The sequence below is a fragment of the Prionailurus viverrinus genome, chromosome B1 (assembly GCF_022837055.1).
Source record: "Prionailurus viverrinus isolate Anna chromosome B1, UM_Priviv_1.0, whole genome shotgun sequence".
In the NCBI taxonomy this organism is placed as follows: Eukaryota; Metazoa; Chordata; class Mammalia; order Carnivora; family Felidae; genus Prionailurus; species Prionailurus viverrinus.
In genome coordinates this window covers 111,329,095-111,345,945 of record NC_062564.1, presented here as the reverse complement: position 1 = coordinate 111,345,945, position 16,851 = coordinate 111,329,095, and the positions used below count along the sequence as shown (strand labels likewise).

Here is a 16,851-nt window from a genome sequence, read left to right as displayed (position 1 = left end):
GAAACCAAATTAGCCAGAACTATGATCTTGGACTTCTGGCTTCCAAAATTCTGACAAAATAAATTTCTGCTGTGTAAGAGACACATTCTGCAGTATTTTGTTATGGCAATCCCGGCAGACTAATACACTCCTCCTTCTTACTCCACGCAGTGAAAATCACACAATTGTTAAGTCAGATAGCCAGGAATCTTTCTTCTCCCTTTTCCTTCACCCTAACTATCTACATTCAGTCCATCAACATCCATGCTTCTAACTCCTTTCACTGCCACAATGCCTATCCTCAAGTCCCTATCAATTAAGTCTCCTCTAAACTGGTCTCTCTGTTTCCACCACAGCATCCATTAAACCCATCTACCACAGAGCAACCAGCAAACCTTTTAAAAATGTAAATTAAGGGGCGCCTGGGTGGCGCAGTCGGTTGAGCGTCCGACTTCAGCCAGGTCACGATCTCACGGTCTGTGAGTTCGAGCCCCACGTCGGGCTCTGGGCTGATGGCTCAGAGCCTGGAGCCTGTTTCCGATTCTGTGTCTCCCTCTCTCTCTGCCCCTCCCCCGTTCATGCTCTGTCTCTCTGTCCCAAAAATAAATAAACGTTAAAAAAAAAAAAAAAAATTAAAAAAAAAAAATGTAAATTAAGTCATGTAATTTTCTGCTGAAAACCCTTCATGGATTTCCCTGAGGAACACAGAGGACTATCAAAATTCTTTACCTCACCTGTAAGATTGTGTGTCTGGCCCTGCTCACTTTTCCAATCTCTAAATACCACTTTCACCCTCTACAATCCCACTACTCTGGCTTTCGTCCACTTTCTCAAGCCCACTCAACTCTTTTCGATCTCAGGGTATTTATACTTGCAGTTTCTTTACAAGGTATGCTCCTCCCCCTACAGCTGCCACAGCTGGAAAAGCCATAAAGTAGATTTATCCATAAAGTAGATTCCCCTATTTCAGAGTACGTTCATAGCTTTCTTACATAGCAATTATCTCAATTTATTTGTTTGCTTGCACTCTTGATTAACATCTCTCTCTCTCCTTTAACCATCTCATCCTCTTTATCCTTGGCCTTTAAAGACAGAGATCATACATACCTATTTTGTCCATCACTCTATACCCAAGTCTTACAAGTTCTGACCTACAGAGGGTATTTGGTATTGGTGCATTGCTATGTATTCATGAATTTTATATTTCACAGTAAAATTTCATAGTCTATTCCACACATGTTCCATATATTTACAATTAAGATTATGCCTAGGCATTGTATATCAGTTGTTATTATTGTCGGAACACTTTTCTATTATGTTTTCTAACTGGTTCAGGAAAGCTATTAATTTTTTAAGTTTATCTTGCCTTCAACTAACTTACAAAATTCTTCTTAAACTTCTCATTTTTAATTGATTCTTCTATTTCTTCCTCTCTAATTATGTATGCCTCCTATGTCATGTCATATTAGAAAATTCAAAACACCTTTGAATAATAAGATGCTAGTCATCTACATTTTGTTAATTATTCTAACAGAAATTTTGCTGCTTGTTTTATCGTTAAAATAATGTTGGCTGGTTATTGATAAACTTTATCACGTTAAAAATGATCCAATCTTAAAATTTTTATCTTTTCGTTTTTAATGGATTAATTTCCTATAAGACTACCAAGATTTTTTACTACCAACTATTAAAACTTTGCTTATACTGTACCTTATTTGCTTCCAATGAAGTCCTCTCTGCTGATTTAAAATCAGAATCCAAATAATGATATGAACGTTCTGACTTTTTAGGAGAGAAATCTAAAATTGCTGTGGAGAAAAAAAAAAAAAAAAAAAAGCATGGATTTTTACATAATGGTTTGTTCAATGTCAAATAACTTTTTAATGTTATGTTTTATTTAGAATTTACTTACAGTCATTTTCAACTGTGTCCTTATTAGACTCAGCTCTCACTTGAAAATTGTCTTCAATATTAAAACTAATACCTTCTTTTGGAAAGTCGTCTTCATCTGGGAACTAGAAAACAGAGATCCATTTATCAGTTTATTTAGTAAAAAGAAACTGTATGTGTGTGTGTGTGTGTGTGTGTACATATCTATATCTTTATCTACCTCTCTATATATACACACATAGCTTGTGGTTATAACGAGACACAGACAAACAGAAAACAATATGTTATGAAACCAATTCTAGTCAGGGAAAGTAGAATATATTACATTTCATCTATTCTTACAGTTCACATTTCTTATACCTTAACACCATTGAAATGCAGATGAATCCTGTGATGACACTTTTACATCTCTATAGCACCAGCAATGGTTGTAACATAGTCGGTATTGCTGTGCAAGTGAAACTATATGCAAGTTAGACATACTGTTCATATATTGGTCACTTAAATAGGAGTTTGCATTAATTACCATGTTATGAAATTTTGCTGTTTAAATGTATTCAAAAGGATGACATTATCATTTGCCATTGAACAAAAAAGTCTTGTGTTCACAGAAGGGCAAGGAAACAAAGCAGGGTGATATACCTTATTTGTGATATACAAATAAATCCAAGACTTCTTTCAATAAATATAACATTAAAAATCTAAGTGAAAGTGAAAAAGTTCTAGAGATCTGTTTCACAACATTGTAAATATACTTCACATGACTGAACCATACACATGAAAACGGATGAAGTTGGAAATTTTATGATGTGTTTTTTACCACAATAAAAAGTTGTCAATAAAAAGTCTAAGTGATAAAGCATCGTATGTTAACTGACTGTTCTTCTTTCTTAGTGGTGTATAATAGAACAGTGCGCCTTTCAATCAGTGAGAGCACCTGAGAATTTAATGAACTACAGAATTTTTTTTAAAGTTCAGAGACTGCTATATGCAATTTGCCACACTCACACCAAAAAAATTCTCTCTGGTCCTAGATCTATCTGGTCATTTTGCCTTAAAACATATCATAGAAACTCATGATACAAAACATTACCGTAACCAACGTATGTAAAAATAATTAGAAATAAAACAAATGGGGGTGACTGGCTGGCTCAGTCGGTACAGCATGTGACTCTTAAGCTCAGGGTGGTGAGTTCAAGCCCCACATTGGGCACGGAATAAAAATAAAATAAATAAAACAAATGGATACAAATTTCATTTTCAATATGAGTGCCTCTATTCTCCTCAAAAAAACCATAGGAAATAAGACACAAAAACATCTTTTATCTTTGATGAAACTAAGAAACAATGGTAACCTTTAACAACCATATATTAAGAGGATGGGGAAGAATACAAACTTCATCATATGAAAGAAAGTCACACCAAAGTACCTATTACAGGGGAGTCCAATGACAAGTAAAGTGATTTACCCCTATAACCATGGAAACACTTAGAAACTATGCCGTCCACAGGGGCTGCTGAAAAAGTAGGCTACAAAAGGCTAAAAACATTTGATAGAAGCTTTAGAATGAGAAAAATCAAGAAAATAATGGGGAGGAAATTACCAAAAAATTATTTTTAAAAAAATTTTTACAGGACTGGTGGGCTTGTATCTGCAGGATAGATTCACTGAGAATTCAATATCCAGTATTAATAAAACCTGAAGGAAGGTTCATCACTGTGAAATTTCAGGAATAAAGAATACAAAGAAAATATGCTTAAAAACCTCTAGGAGAAAACACTGCTAAATTTAAATTTAAAAAGAAAAATAGCAGATCATATCCAATTTCTATATTTAGCCTATCAATCAAGGATGACAACAGAATAAAAATATTTACAACATACAAAGTCTCCCAAATTCTATTTCCCATTCTCCCTTTCTTCAGAGGCACTTAAGATGTGTCATAACAAAACAAGAAAAAAAGACAATGTTCAAGATATAGGCAACTCAAGCTAGGAAATAGGCAAAGTTTATTTTTTTAAATTTTTAAAAATGTTTATTTACTTTTGACACAGAGAGAGAGAGAGAGAGAGAGAGAGAGAGAGAGAGACAGAGTATGAGTGGGGGAGGGGCAGAGAGAGAGAGGGAGACACAGAATCTGAAACAGGCTCCAGGCTCTGAGCTGTCAGCACAGAGCCCGACACGAGGCTCAAACTCACAGACTGCGAGATCATGACCTGAGCCGAAGTCGGACGTTCAACCGACTGAACCACCCAGGTGCCCCTAGGCGAAGGTTAATTTTAAGATGCCAACTATACAGTGTAGATTAGAACGGACAGATGGAGGACATAGGAAAGAGATCCAAGGGGGAAAAAAATGAACTAACAAAGTTTATCTAATAAGTTTGTGTAGATTCCTGTATTGAAGGGTATTTTATAAAAAGCTTTTCGAGTATGTGAAAAATCTTTACTCCAATATTCAAAGAATACTAAGCAAATTTTTAAAAATGAGACAATTAGAAACTAAGAAAAAAAATTCAAAATTATAAAAGAAACAAAATGTAACCACAGTATATTGTTTCAGCTGTGAAAATATTACAATATTTATAATACAAATGTTGAACATCTATTTATCTAAAAATGATATAGTTATACTAGGAATCTGAGAGAATATAAAGAAGGAATTCAGAAATAACTTATTCTACTTAACATAGCCAATCATTAGTTCTTACTAAAAATAGTGTAAAACCATGATAATAAAGAAAAGCAACAAGATTCATTATTAAAAAGAACTGAAGGAAAACTTAAGAGCTCTGGCTCCAGAAACCATGAAAAAAAGCACTGATAGATCTGATTACAAAAATATTAAAAATGCATTTCTGCAGAAAATCATAAACAGAACCAAAACACTAATACATTAGGAAAAATGGCAAATGGTTAGTTTTCTTAATATGAAAAGAGCTCCTACAAATCAAATATACAAATAACAGATAGAGAATGCTGTATGCCACAAATGTAAAATTTTATGGGAAAAATTTAAGATCAAAATAGAAAATACATTATTACAATATTGAAAAAATATCAATAAAATATTGTAAAAATGTCAATTCTCTTCAAGACTTACATACACAATGAAATTCCAATCAAATTCCCAGCATGTTTATGTACATGTGTGGAAATTATTAAGCTAATTCTAAATGTATATGGAAATGCAAAAAGCTAAAAAGAAGAAAGTGGGAAGATTTAGAGATGCATGAAAACACATACTTTGTAAGATATGAAGACTTCCAAAACTACAAACCAATGATTCAGAACAGAAACCAAAACTGGACCTGAAATATAAGGACATGTGATTTATACAGCAAAGGGGGAAACACAAAAGGATGGACAAAAGATAGCCTTTTCAATAAACGGTGCTAGGTCAACTGAATGTCCATATGGAAAAAATATGAAACTTTATCCATATCTCAATACATAAAAAATTGTACATCAAAGTGTGAAAGGCAAATAATAAAGCTTCTACAAGATAATATGAGAGAATATTTTCTTTTCTTTTTCCTTTTTCTTTTTTTTTAGAGACAGAGAGAGAGAGAGTGCATCTGAGCAGGGGAGAGAGGGCAGAGGGAGGGGGGGAGAGAGAGAGGGAAAGAGAGAGAGAGAGAGAGAGAGAGAGAGAGAGAATATCCCAAGCAGGCTCCACAGTCAGCACGAAGCTCAATCCCGCAACCCTGGGATCATGACCTAAGCTGAAATCAAGAGTTGGACGCTCAACCACTGAACCACCCAGGTGCCCCATGGAGGAAAGACTTCTTAGACCTAAAAAAGCATTGATCATAAAGGAAAGGGTAGATAAATTGTATTATGTTAAAAAATTATAAACTTCCATTCATCAAAAAGCATCATTAGGAGTAAAATATAAGACAGAATCAGGGAAGGTATTTGCAAAGTATTCAACTGACAATGAGTATATATCCAATATATCAAGGATTTCAAAAATTAATTAAAAAGATAAACACATGAATTAAAAACTGAGGAAGAAATCTGAACAAATACTTCATCAAAGAGAATACAGAGAAGGCCAATAAGCATCTATAAAGGTCCCAACCTCACTGTTAGGCAGGAAAATGCAAACTAAAACCACAATGAAATACCACTACATATCTACCAGAATAGCTAATATTCAAAACACAAACTGTCAGAACCAAGCGTTGATGAAGATATAGAGTGATGGGGACTCTCATACACTTCTGATAGAAATGTAAACTATAACAACCATTTTTGGAAAGCAGTTTGGCATTATATACTAAAAGCAAAGATATGCATATCTGGTGACTCAACAATCTCACTCCAATAAAGTATAATTAACAGAAGTGCATGGCAGCACACGAATGTTCCTATCAGCATTATCCATAACAACCAAATGCAAACAACTGAAGAATGGATAAACTGGGGAATATTCATACAACGGACTAGCACACCAGCAATGAAAATGAATAAACTACAGCTACAGGTAACAACAGTGATGAATTTCAAACGTTCAGTGTTGAACAAAAAGAATGAGACACAAAAAATACATTGCATATTACTACTCTATTTACATCAAGTTTTAAAAGCACAATGAATATATGGTGTTTTAAGTCAAACTAATGGTTATCTTTGGAGGGAACAGAAGGAGTAGTAGTTGAAAGGGAGTAGAAGGGGACTTCTGGGTGGAGGTTACATGGGTGTGTTCACTTCGTGGTAATCATTAAGCTGTGTACTTATGGTATGTACATTTGGTATGTACATACATACCATGGTATGTACATATGGTATGTGCATATGGTATATACATACATTATTTTGTATGTGCATCACACTTTAATAAAAAAGAAAAAAAAATTAATCTCTTTGACATTGTTTCAAATATATGCATATTGTTCCCTCTCTATGACCTCTATTTGGTAGCAATGAGAAGTACCTGGTGTCACAGTGAAGTGGGGGTGGGGATAATAGAAGAAAAGAAAAAATCTATAGCTGTTAAATATATTTTCTAAATGTGATCTATTTGCCATTGTCATGAATCCCTAGTCTTCTTAAATGAAAAGTAATCCTTTAAATTCCAGGTCCTAAAAGGCAGCAAATCTTTCAAATAAAATATTTTTCTCTTATTTAGATTGATTTCAGATATCATGCTTCTTATCAATTTACTAAACTCCTTTGTAACTTACATTTGTTCAAAGATTTAAATATAATCTGTTTGTAAGATTTAACACTTACATAAAGAAAATGATTTGGCAAGGTGTAACTAGAAAAAATATTTTTACCTGCAAGAAATCAATCTGCATACAAGCGCTAGTCAATTTTGGTGTCAAAAAACAAGAGTCCGTCATGCAGTTTCCATACTCAATACTATCTGGAAACTGACTGCATTCTAGCTGTGAGTTGTGTCCTCTGACCATCACAGTGCTAGTGGCTGATCCTTTCACTTGGTGCCCTTGAAACTCAACAGGCTACAAGTAAATTATTAAAAATGAGTATTGCATAAGTATATATTGATATATAGTCACAATGTATATATACACAGAAAGCACAATTCAGCTCTATTAAATATTACTTAATGTAAGTAATTACTAAGTGACCAATACTAAAACCAGGAAAGACCCCTATTATCATAATATGTTAATTATGAAATATAATTCAGTTATTGATTTAATTCAGTTCAAAATGAATAAGTACTAATTTTTTCATTATAAGCATAAAAGTATAGTTATAATGAACTAATTCCACCAGAAAGATGTGGAGCAGCTCACAGTTTGTGAGTTCGAGCCCTGTGTCAGGCTCTGCACTGATGACAGTATGGAGCCTGCTTCAGATTATCCCTCCCTTTCTCTCTGCCCCTCCCCCACTTGCTCTCTCTCAAAAATAAACGAATAAATTAAAAAAATCAGAAAGATGCGGCACCTGGGTAACTCAGTCAGTTAAGTGTCCAAGTCTCGATTTGGGCTCAGGTCATGATCTCATGGTTGTGAGACTGAGCCCCCAGTCGGGCTCTGTGTGGGACCTACTTGGGATTCTCTCTGCCCCTCCCCTACCTGTGCGTGCTCTTTCTCAAAATAAATAAACATTAGAAGAAAAAAAAAACAGGAAGACATAGTTGCTCCTTTCTCTATGCTTCCCCTGTACATTATAAAATTTTCCATTATAGACTTATCACATTATAGTACAACGAAGTTTCTTCTTGTCTATATACTACCTATACTGTAAGCTCCTTGAGGGAAGAGACCTTTTTGTTTCATGAGGATATAATGTGCATTTAACACTGTCTTTGGCATATAGGAGACAGCCAATAAACATGATAATAGGAAAGAAAGTAAGAGAAGAAATACAAGAAGCATTTTACTTTGTTTAGGCATTTTGTACACTATCAGGCTTAATAGAGGAGGGATGGGGGCTCCCAGAAGAACTGATCCTATTGCTCTGAGACCAGAGACCTAAGAATAGGATGCCAATCTAGGCATGTACTTCAGGGAGGTATTGTCATCTCCTCAGAGACTTGATCAGCTTTCAGGCTCCAAATGGTTTTCTCTGCTGCCCCCTTGAGGGCTCTAGGATTTTTACTCCTCACAGGGTGACCAAACCTACCCAAAAAGTAGGAAATTAAGATTGCTAATAGAGCCAAAGGAATGTACATAAAGGACAAATTTATTTCTAACTCATAAATGAAGAAAATTATAATAGTATATAATCTGAATATTCTCTTATTAAAAATGAAGATTCTAAATCATACATTTGAGAGGAAAATCAAATCTAAATTGCCCCTGTATGGGACTTTTATTGAAAATATCCTGAATTATGAAGCACACACATTTCAATAAAAAAGTCTCAATTGTTAAAGACTGTATATTTCCGTTTTGTTTGATGGGGAATACACATTCTCCACAAGAACACAGATGCCTTGTTGTCTATGTTTCTAAGTGGATCTCTTCTGTAGAGATCTATTGGGTTTAAGAAACAGAATCGATACTTAACAAAACTCAACTATTTATATGCTACTTTCTCTATCAATTTTTGATATACAGTAGGTGGAACTACTTAGACCTTGGTTTATATATACTTCTACAGAAGTAGAAGTGGTAGAGTAGACTATATGTTCATAGCTATAAAGATCTCTATTTTGTTCTCCACAGAACATTCATTAATTATACTTAATTTATCTTCCTGTCCAACCCCTAGGGCATCCTTCACACACACACACACACACACACATATATATATATACATATACACGTATATATATATCCTTCATATATACATATATATGAGATGCATTATTATTAGTTCATGAGTAAAGAGAAAGGGCTCAAGACCAAACAAAGGCTAGTAGTCAGTTACTCTTGCTCTTAAAACCAGGTTAATTCATTATGCTCACTAACCTTCTACCTATGAAAACTCTGATAGTTGTATAAAAAACAGCAGGAAAAGATAGTAGATTAGAAAATCAAAGTTCTTCACAAGTTTTACCTTAGGATCACAGGTTTTTCTCTCTAACTGTTTAGGAATAACATCTAGAAAAGTAGCCTCTTCTTCATCTCCCAAGGGAAAGAACTAGAATAAAATATCAGTAAGTGTGTTAGCTACAATAGTTTTGTAGGTGGTTCATGGGTTAGATGGGAAAATACTCCCAAAACTTAAAGTTTCCCATTTGAAAATACACTTGCCATTTCAATCTTCTGTATATACATATGTATAAAAGGTACCCCTGGCAAAGGAGTTCTCTAGCAGATAAGGCACTATGCTAACTAATTTTAAAATTCAGCAATAAAAAAATTCTAATCCTAAAATTTTAATTGAATGTTTTAACACTAGAAAAAATTGTTGAGTACCTGATAATTATCCATCAAACCTAATATTTAATGCGAATGCAGATTATTTAATTCAAAAATTAGTATGAAATCAAAGGAGGAAAAATTGTAAACAGTGTTAACAGTTTATCTAAAGAATGAATCAGGGCTCCTGGCTTGCTCAGTCAAGCACGCAACTCTTGATCTCAGGGTTGTGGGTTGTGAGTTCAAGCCCCAAGCTGGGTGTTAAGCCTACTTAAAAAAAAAAAAAAAAAAAAAAAAAAAAGAATAATTTTCTAGCAACCATAAAACACAAGATATAGACAATAGAAACTAGTCATTTTTAGTTCATCAAATGCCTATGTAAAATAACCATGATTTCTGCTATGATTTAGATAGAAAAATGAATTCAACTGAGAAGCAATTTTTATGTTTAAAAAATATAGAGAAAAAAATTTCCCCAATAGACAGAAGAGATAAATTAGTGTATTTCTTCAAATAATGGGAGCTTTCCATTAATAACAAAATACATTAACACATCTCCCAACGAAGTAGTTCTTAAAAACTTTCAACTCTTATTTTATTTTTTTTTATCAACTCACATTTTAGAATTAGAATTTTCTAATACAGTGAATTTAAAAAATCAATTAGCATAGCACCTTCTCTTCTGCTTTGCTATGTGTAGCTAATTATAGAAATAAAGTGGTTGGGGCGCCTGGGTGGCGCAGTCGGTTAAGCGTCCGACTTCAGCCAGGTCACGATCTTGCGGTCCGTGAGTTCGAGCCCCGCGTCAGGCTCTGGGCTGATGGCTCAGAGCCTGGAGCCTACTTCTGATTCTGTGTCTCCCTCTCTCTCTGCCCCTCCCCCGTTCATGCTCTGTCTCTCTCTGTCCCAAAAATAAATAAACGTTGAAAAAAAAAAAATTTTTTAAAAAGAAATAAAGTGGCAGTGTCATTAAGTGTATCCTCAAAGAGGACCCTAATTTAAAATTTTGAAAGTTCTATCACTAGTGTACATGAAGAGATTGCTTCAGAGGGTTGTAGTACAAAACGCATTACATAAATGCAAATATATTCCTATATTAATGCTACAGATTTAAATAATTTTTTTTTTTGCAAAGGACCGTAAGACCTTTTTCATTACTGTTAAAATTACAATGCACTTTTTAAAAACCTTGTAATTATTTACTTATTTATTTATTTAGAGAGAGAAAGCGTGAGCAAGAAGGGGCAGAGAGAGGGAGAGAGAGAATCCCAAACATCTTTGCACTGTCAGTGCACAGCCCTATGCAGGGCTCAATCTCATGAACTGTGAGATCAGGACCTGAGCCAATACCAAGAGTTACATGCTTAACCAACTGAGCCACCCAGGCGTCCCAAAACATGTAATACTTGTTTTAAGAGGAAACTCATTCTGGAGGAAAAAACAGTGATATTGTTTATTTGCAGTTTATACTTTGTGATAACTGTTCTTGAAAGGGTTAAATCTTAATTTTTCAAGTGAAAGAAAGCATTAAGAATATGATCATATATGGCCCCTGGGTGGCTCAGTCACTTACGCATCCCACTCTTAGTTTCTTTTAGCTCACGTCATGACCTCATGCTTCATGAGTTCACACCAGTAGCGTGGTTCCTGCTTTGGATTCTCTCTCTGTCCCTCCCCTGTTCCCGTGCATGGTGCACCCGCTCTCTTTCTCTTTCGAAATAAATGAACTTAAAAAAAAAAAAAAGAGGGGTGCCTGGGTGTCTCAGTCGGTTAAGCTTCCGACTTCGGCTCAGGTCATGATCTCGCGGTCTGTGAGTTCGAGCCCCACGTCAGGCTCTGTACTGACAGCTCAGAGCCTGGAGCCTGTTTCAGATTCTGTGTCTCCCTCTCTCTCTGACCCTCCCCCGTTCATGCTGTCTCTCCCTGTCTCAAAAATAAATAAATATTAAAAAAAAAGTGACCATTTATAAGCTAAATTATGCAGTTGCTAATTTTGATTTTATACATTTGCTCTTATTATATACATAAAGGGTGAAAAATGATTGAGCCACCACAATATGAATTTTATTTGTTATGTTTTGTTCTCTTTTAGGCAAAGGAGTTGCAGGTGTAGCTGTAATTGTCAATGACAATTCTTGGATTAAGTAATGCTTACAAAGTTTACAGACTTAGTTTTACAATAAAAGATTTGTTATATAACCAAATTGCATTGACCACACAGGCATTGGTACAAAAGATAGCAGGATCATCTAAGTAAGTATAAAGGAGCAACTAATTATAAATGAGATTGAAAACTAGTGGTGCCTGGGTGGCTCAGGCGTTAAGCATCTGACTTTTGATTTTGGCTCAGGTCATGATCTCACAATCATGACCTTAAGATTCTCTCTCTCTTCCTCTCTCTGTGCCCCCCTCCTACTTACACACATACTGTCTCTCTCTCTCAAAAATAAATTAATTAAAAAATAAAAAATAAGATACATGAGACTGAAAACTGACAATGTAAAATACAAACATAAAATTATATGCCATACCTATATATACAACTATAATTTCTGGCTACTTTATAGTTTAAAAATGAACATACCTGCAAAGACTGAAGTGGTCCACTTGGTTTGACTTCATTTTCTTTTATAATCTTAGGAACAGAATATTAATATAAGAACAACTAAAAAGTAGTAGTAAGTTACAAAAAATACATAAATTTCAATTAGACATAAGAAATAAAAGAACACCATCACTAATAATCAAGGAAGTAAAAAATGTTAATGAAACACTATTTTACTTAGCAAGAATTGAAAATATCTTAGTACTGGTGAATGTAGAGTGAAATAAATATTCATATTGTAAAACAGTAAGACTTTTAAATTTGACAATACATATCAAGAAAATTGTTCATAGCCTTTCAAGCTATCAGTTCCACTTCTGGGACTCACATCTAAGGAAATAACTTAAATGTAAGCAATGATTTATGTGCAAAAACATTTACTAATATTTTATTTATCCTAGCAAAATGCTGGAAATAACCCAAATGTTCAAAATAGGGCACTGCTTGTCCAAAGCACAGGATATCCATAGGACGGAATAGTAAGTAACCTCTAAAAGATATATTTAACTGCTGGTCAGTACCCAGTAGCAAGCCGCCAATGCCAAACTCTGTTCTGCAGGATGGGGTTTATTAAAGTTGTCAAGAATAAGACTGATTTCAAGAGATACCAAGTGAAATTTAGAAGACAAGAGCACAAAACTGATTACAATGCTTTGAAATGCTCGGCGATTCAGGATAAAAATAAGTACAACACACCTTAATACAGGATGGTAATTTGTGTAACAGAGATCTCATTTGTCAGATTGCTAATGCCCCTAAAGGAGATACGGTAGTTTGTGCAGCTCATGGGCATGAACTCCCAAAGTATGGTGTGAAGGTTGGCCTGACAAATCATGCTGCAGCATAGTGTACAGGCATGCTGCTGGTCCACAGGCTTCTCAGTAGGTTTGGCACGGACAAAAGTCTATGAAGGCCAAGTGGAGGTGACAAGATGAATACAACGTGGAAAACACTGATGGTCAATCTGGTGTCTTCATCTGCTATTTGGATGCAGGGCTTGCCAGAACCTCTACTGAAAATCAAGTTTGGGAGGCCCTCAAGGGAGTTGTGGATGGAGGTTTCTCTACCCCTCACAGTACCAAAAGATTCCTTGGTTGTGATTGGGAAAGCAAGGAATTCAATGCAGAAATACATCAGAAGCACATCCTGGGTCAGAATGCTGCAGATTATATGTGCCACTAATGGAAGAAGACTAAGATGCTTACAAGAAACAATTCTCTTGATAAAGAACAATGTAACTCCAGGCATGATGGAGATGTATAAGAAAGCTCATGCTGCTGTACAAGAGAATCCAATCTTTGAGAGAAGCCTAAGAAAGAAGTTAAAAAGAAAAGGTGGAACCATTCCAAAATGTCTCTTGCCCAGAAGAAAGATCGAGTAGCTGAGAAGAAGGCAGCTTCCTTAAAGCACAGGATCGGCTGCTGAGAGCTAATAAACCAAACTATAATTTTCTTTGAAGATTTTTCAGATTAAAGATAATAATAAACCTATTCACCAAGCAGCTAAAAAAATAAAATAAATTAATAAAAGATATTTAATAAGTGTTTTAATGATGTGAGAAATACATTAAGGGGATAAGACATAAAACTATTTGTACACTTCAAGCTAACCATATTTTTAAAAATAGGCCAAAAAATCCTGGAAACACTAATAATAATTATCTCTCAGTAGGTTGTTTTATTTTTTCTTCACTTTCTCCAAAATTAAAAAAGAGAAAACATCAAGATTATTTAAAAAAAAAAAACAGTAACATGGAAAACAGAGTAAGATACAAAGTGGGACAAATGAAACATTTCACTTTCTTTTCTTTTAAATATATCTTCTCGAAAAAGTGTCATATGAATTATCCCTCCAAATATGCTAATAGTATCCCCACTGAGAAACAAGAATTTAGATTTATTCTAATAAATTAATTTTATTCTAGAATTTCAATGTATCTAATTAGTACTATTATTTTTATATTACTACAATGGTTCCCAAACTGTTCAAGGTACTTTGGGGTGCCACAGGAAACTCAACATGGGCTCCATAAGATATTTTAAATTTAAGGGAAATACAGTGTCATTTGACCTCTATTGAATGAACTACTAACTCAAGGTAGTTCTTTTTTTTTTTTTTTTTCAACGTTTATTTATTTTTTTTTGGGACAGAGAGAGACAGAGCATGAACGGGGGAGGGGCAGAGAGAGAGGGAGACAAAGAATCGGAAACGGGCTCCAGGCTCTGAGCCATCAGCCCAGAGCCTGACGCAGGGCTCGAACTCCCGGACCGCGAGATCCTGACCTGGCTGAAGTCGGACGCTTAACCGACTGTGCCACCCAGGTGCCCCAAGGTAGTTGTATTTCAACAACAGATCTTATGTCATTTCTCTCAATGGCACCTTGTAAAGCTGAGTTTTCAGAAATTGCTATGATAAAAAAAAAAATCAATTACCATGAGAAAAACAACATGAACTAATTATTCTAAGGTTTGAGAAGCTGAGCAGTGCCCAACAAATGCATACATTCTATCAGTGATTGTGTTTAAAAATAAAATGCTTACAGCAACTTCTTACTTAACACATCTCTAGAGGCAAGGGAAACAAAAGCAAAAATGAACTCTTGGGACCTCATCAAAATAAAAAGCTCTGCACAGCGAAGGAAGCAATCAGCAAAACTAAAAGGCAACCGACAGAATGGGAGAAGATATTTGCAAATGACATATCAGATAAAGGGTTAGTATCCAAAATCTGTAAAGAACTTATCAAACTCAACACCCAAAAAACAAATAATCCAGTGAAGAAATGGGCAAAAGACATGAATACATATTTCTCCAAAAAAGATATCTAGACGGCCAACCGACACATTAAAAATGCTCAACATCACTCATCATCGGGGAAATACAAATCAAAACCGCAATGAGATACCACCTTACACCTGTCAGAATGGCTAACATGAACACCTCAGGCAACAACAGATGTTGGCGAGGATGCAGAGAAAGAGGATCTCTTTTGCACTGCTGGTGGCAATGCAAGCTGGTGCAGCCACTCTGGAAAACAATATGGAGGTTCCTCAAAAAATTAAGAATACTGGGGCGCCTGGGTGGCGCAGTCGGTTAAGCATCCGACTTCAGCCAGGTCACGATCTCGCGGTCCGGGAATTCGAGCCCCGCGTCAGGCTCTGGGCTGATGGCTCAGAGCCTGGAGCCAGTTTCCGATTCTGTGTCTCCCTCTCTCTCTGCCCCTCCCCCGTTCATGCTCTGTCTCTCTCTGTCCCAAAAATAAATAAACGTTGAAAAAAAAAATTAAAAAAAAAAAATTAAGAATAGAACTACCCTACAACCCAGCAATTGCACTACTAGGTATTTATCCAAGGGATACAGGTGAGCTGTTTTGAAGGGGCACATGCACCCCAAAGTTTACAACAGTGCTATTGACAATAGCCAAAGTATGGAAAGAGCCCAATGTCCACTGACGGATAAATGGATAAAGATGTGGTATATATATATATATATATATATATATATATACAATGGGGTAATACTTAGCAATCAAAAAGAATGAAATCTTGCCATGTGCAACTACATGGATGGAACTGGAGGATATTATGCTAAGCGAAAGTAGTCAGAGAAAGGCAAATATCATATGACTTCACTCATATGAGGAATTTAAGATAGAAAACAGATGAACATAAGGGAAGGGAAACAAAAATAATATAAAAACAGGGAGGGGGGCAAAACTAAAAGACTTAAATATAGAGAACAGAGAGTTGCTGGAGGGGTTGGGGGGGGGGATGGTTTAAAAGGGCAAGGGGCATTAAGTAATCTATTCCTGAAATCATTGTTGCACCATATGCTAACTAACTTGTATGTAAATTAAACAATAAACTAAAAATTAAAAATAAATAAAATGTTTACAGTAATCATTTCACTATACATATATCAAATCATTATGTTGTACACCTTAAACTGATCACAATGTTATATCTTTTATATCAATGAAAATGGAAAAAATAAAAAGCTCACTAAATTACTAGGACATAATACTTACTATGTTGTTTAATACTACTAACAACTTAATAAATGGAACTGCCAGGTTTGGTTTTTCTTTTTTCCTTTTAGCCAAGGGATATAATGAAAAATATTCTGATACAAGGTGTGGGAGAGTCATGAAGCAAGATAGCTTGGAACCCTTTATATTACTGTAATTTCATTACTAATGACAACATTCTATATCAAAATATAAGAATATGCTGATAGGAAAAAAAAAAAAAAAAAGACGTACCTGTTGAGAATCCTGGTTCAGATGAGGAAACTTTGGTAAAGTTTGTGAAACTACTTCAGTCAATGGTTTCCTAGCTATAATAGATAAAATGAAATTATTTTATTCATCATACATATAGTAGTGTTTTAAACTTTTTAAAAACTTATTTCTAGGGGCACCTTGCTGGCCCAGTTGATGATGACAACTCTTGATGTCGGGGTTGTAGGTTCAACCCCACACTGGGTATAGATACTACTTAAAAATAATAAAATCTTTGGGGGTACCTGGGTGGCTCAGTCGGTTAAGTATCTGATGCTTGATTTCAGCCCAGGTCATGATCTCATGAGAGAT

General features: G+C 35.1%; 1 protein-coding gene and 1 pseudogene across 6 annotated transcripts in view; one reads left to right on the top strand and one right to left on the bottom strand.

The window, feature by feature from the left end:
* Positions 1-16,851, bottom strand: part of ZGRF1 (zinc finger GRF-type containing 1) — a 92,391-nt gene that overhangs the window by 47,689 nt on the left and 27,851 nt on the right. For 5 of the 6 annotated variants that reach the window (XM_047856265.1, XM_047856262.1, XM_047856260.1 and 2 more), the window contains 6 exons: positions 16,522-16,595; positions 12,241-12,291; positions 9,352-9,435; positions 7,155-7,340; positions 1,892-1,994; positions 1,690-1,787 (listed from right to left, as the gene is read on the bottom strand). In XM_047856265.1, coding sequence (XP_047712221.1) covers positions 1,690-1,787; positions 1,892-1,994; positions 7,155-7,340; positions 9,352-9,435; positions 12,241-12,291; positions 16,522-16,595 — 596 coding nt within the window. The remainder of the gene's footprint in view (positions 1-1,689; positions 1,788-1,891; positions 1,995-7,154; positions 7,341-9,351; positions 9,436-12,240; positions 12,292-16,521; positions 16,596-16,851) is intronic. The other variant, XM_047856263.1, reaches the window with a different exon arrangement.
* LOC125163746 (60S ribosomal protein L5-like) lies at positions 12,810-13,686 on the top strand (annotated as a pseudogene).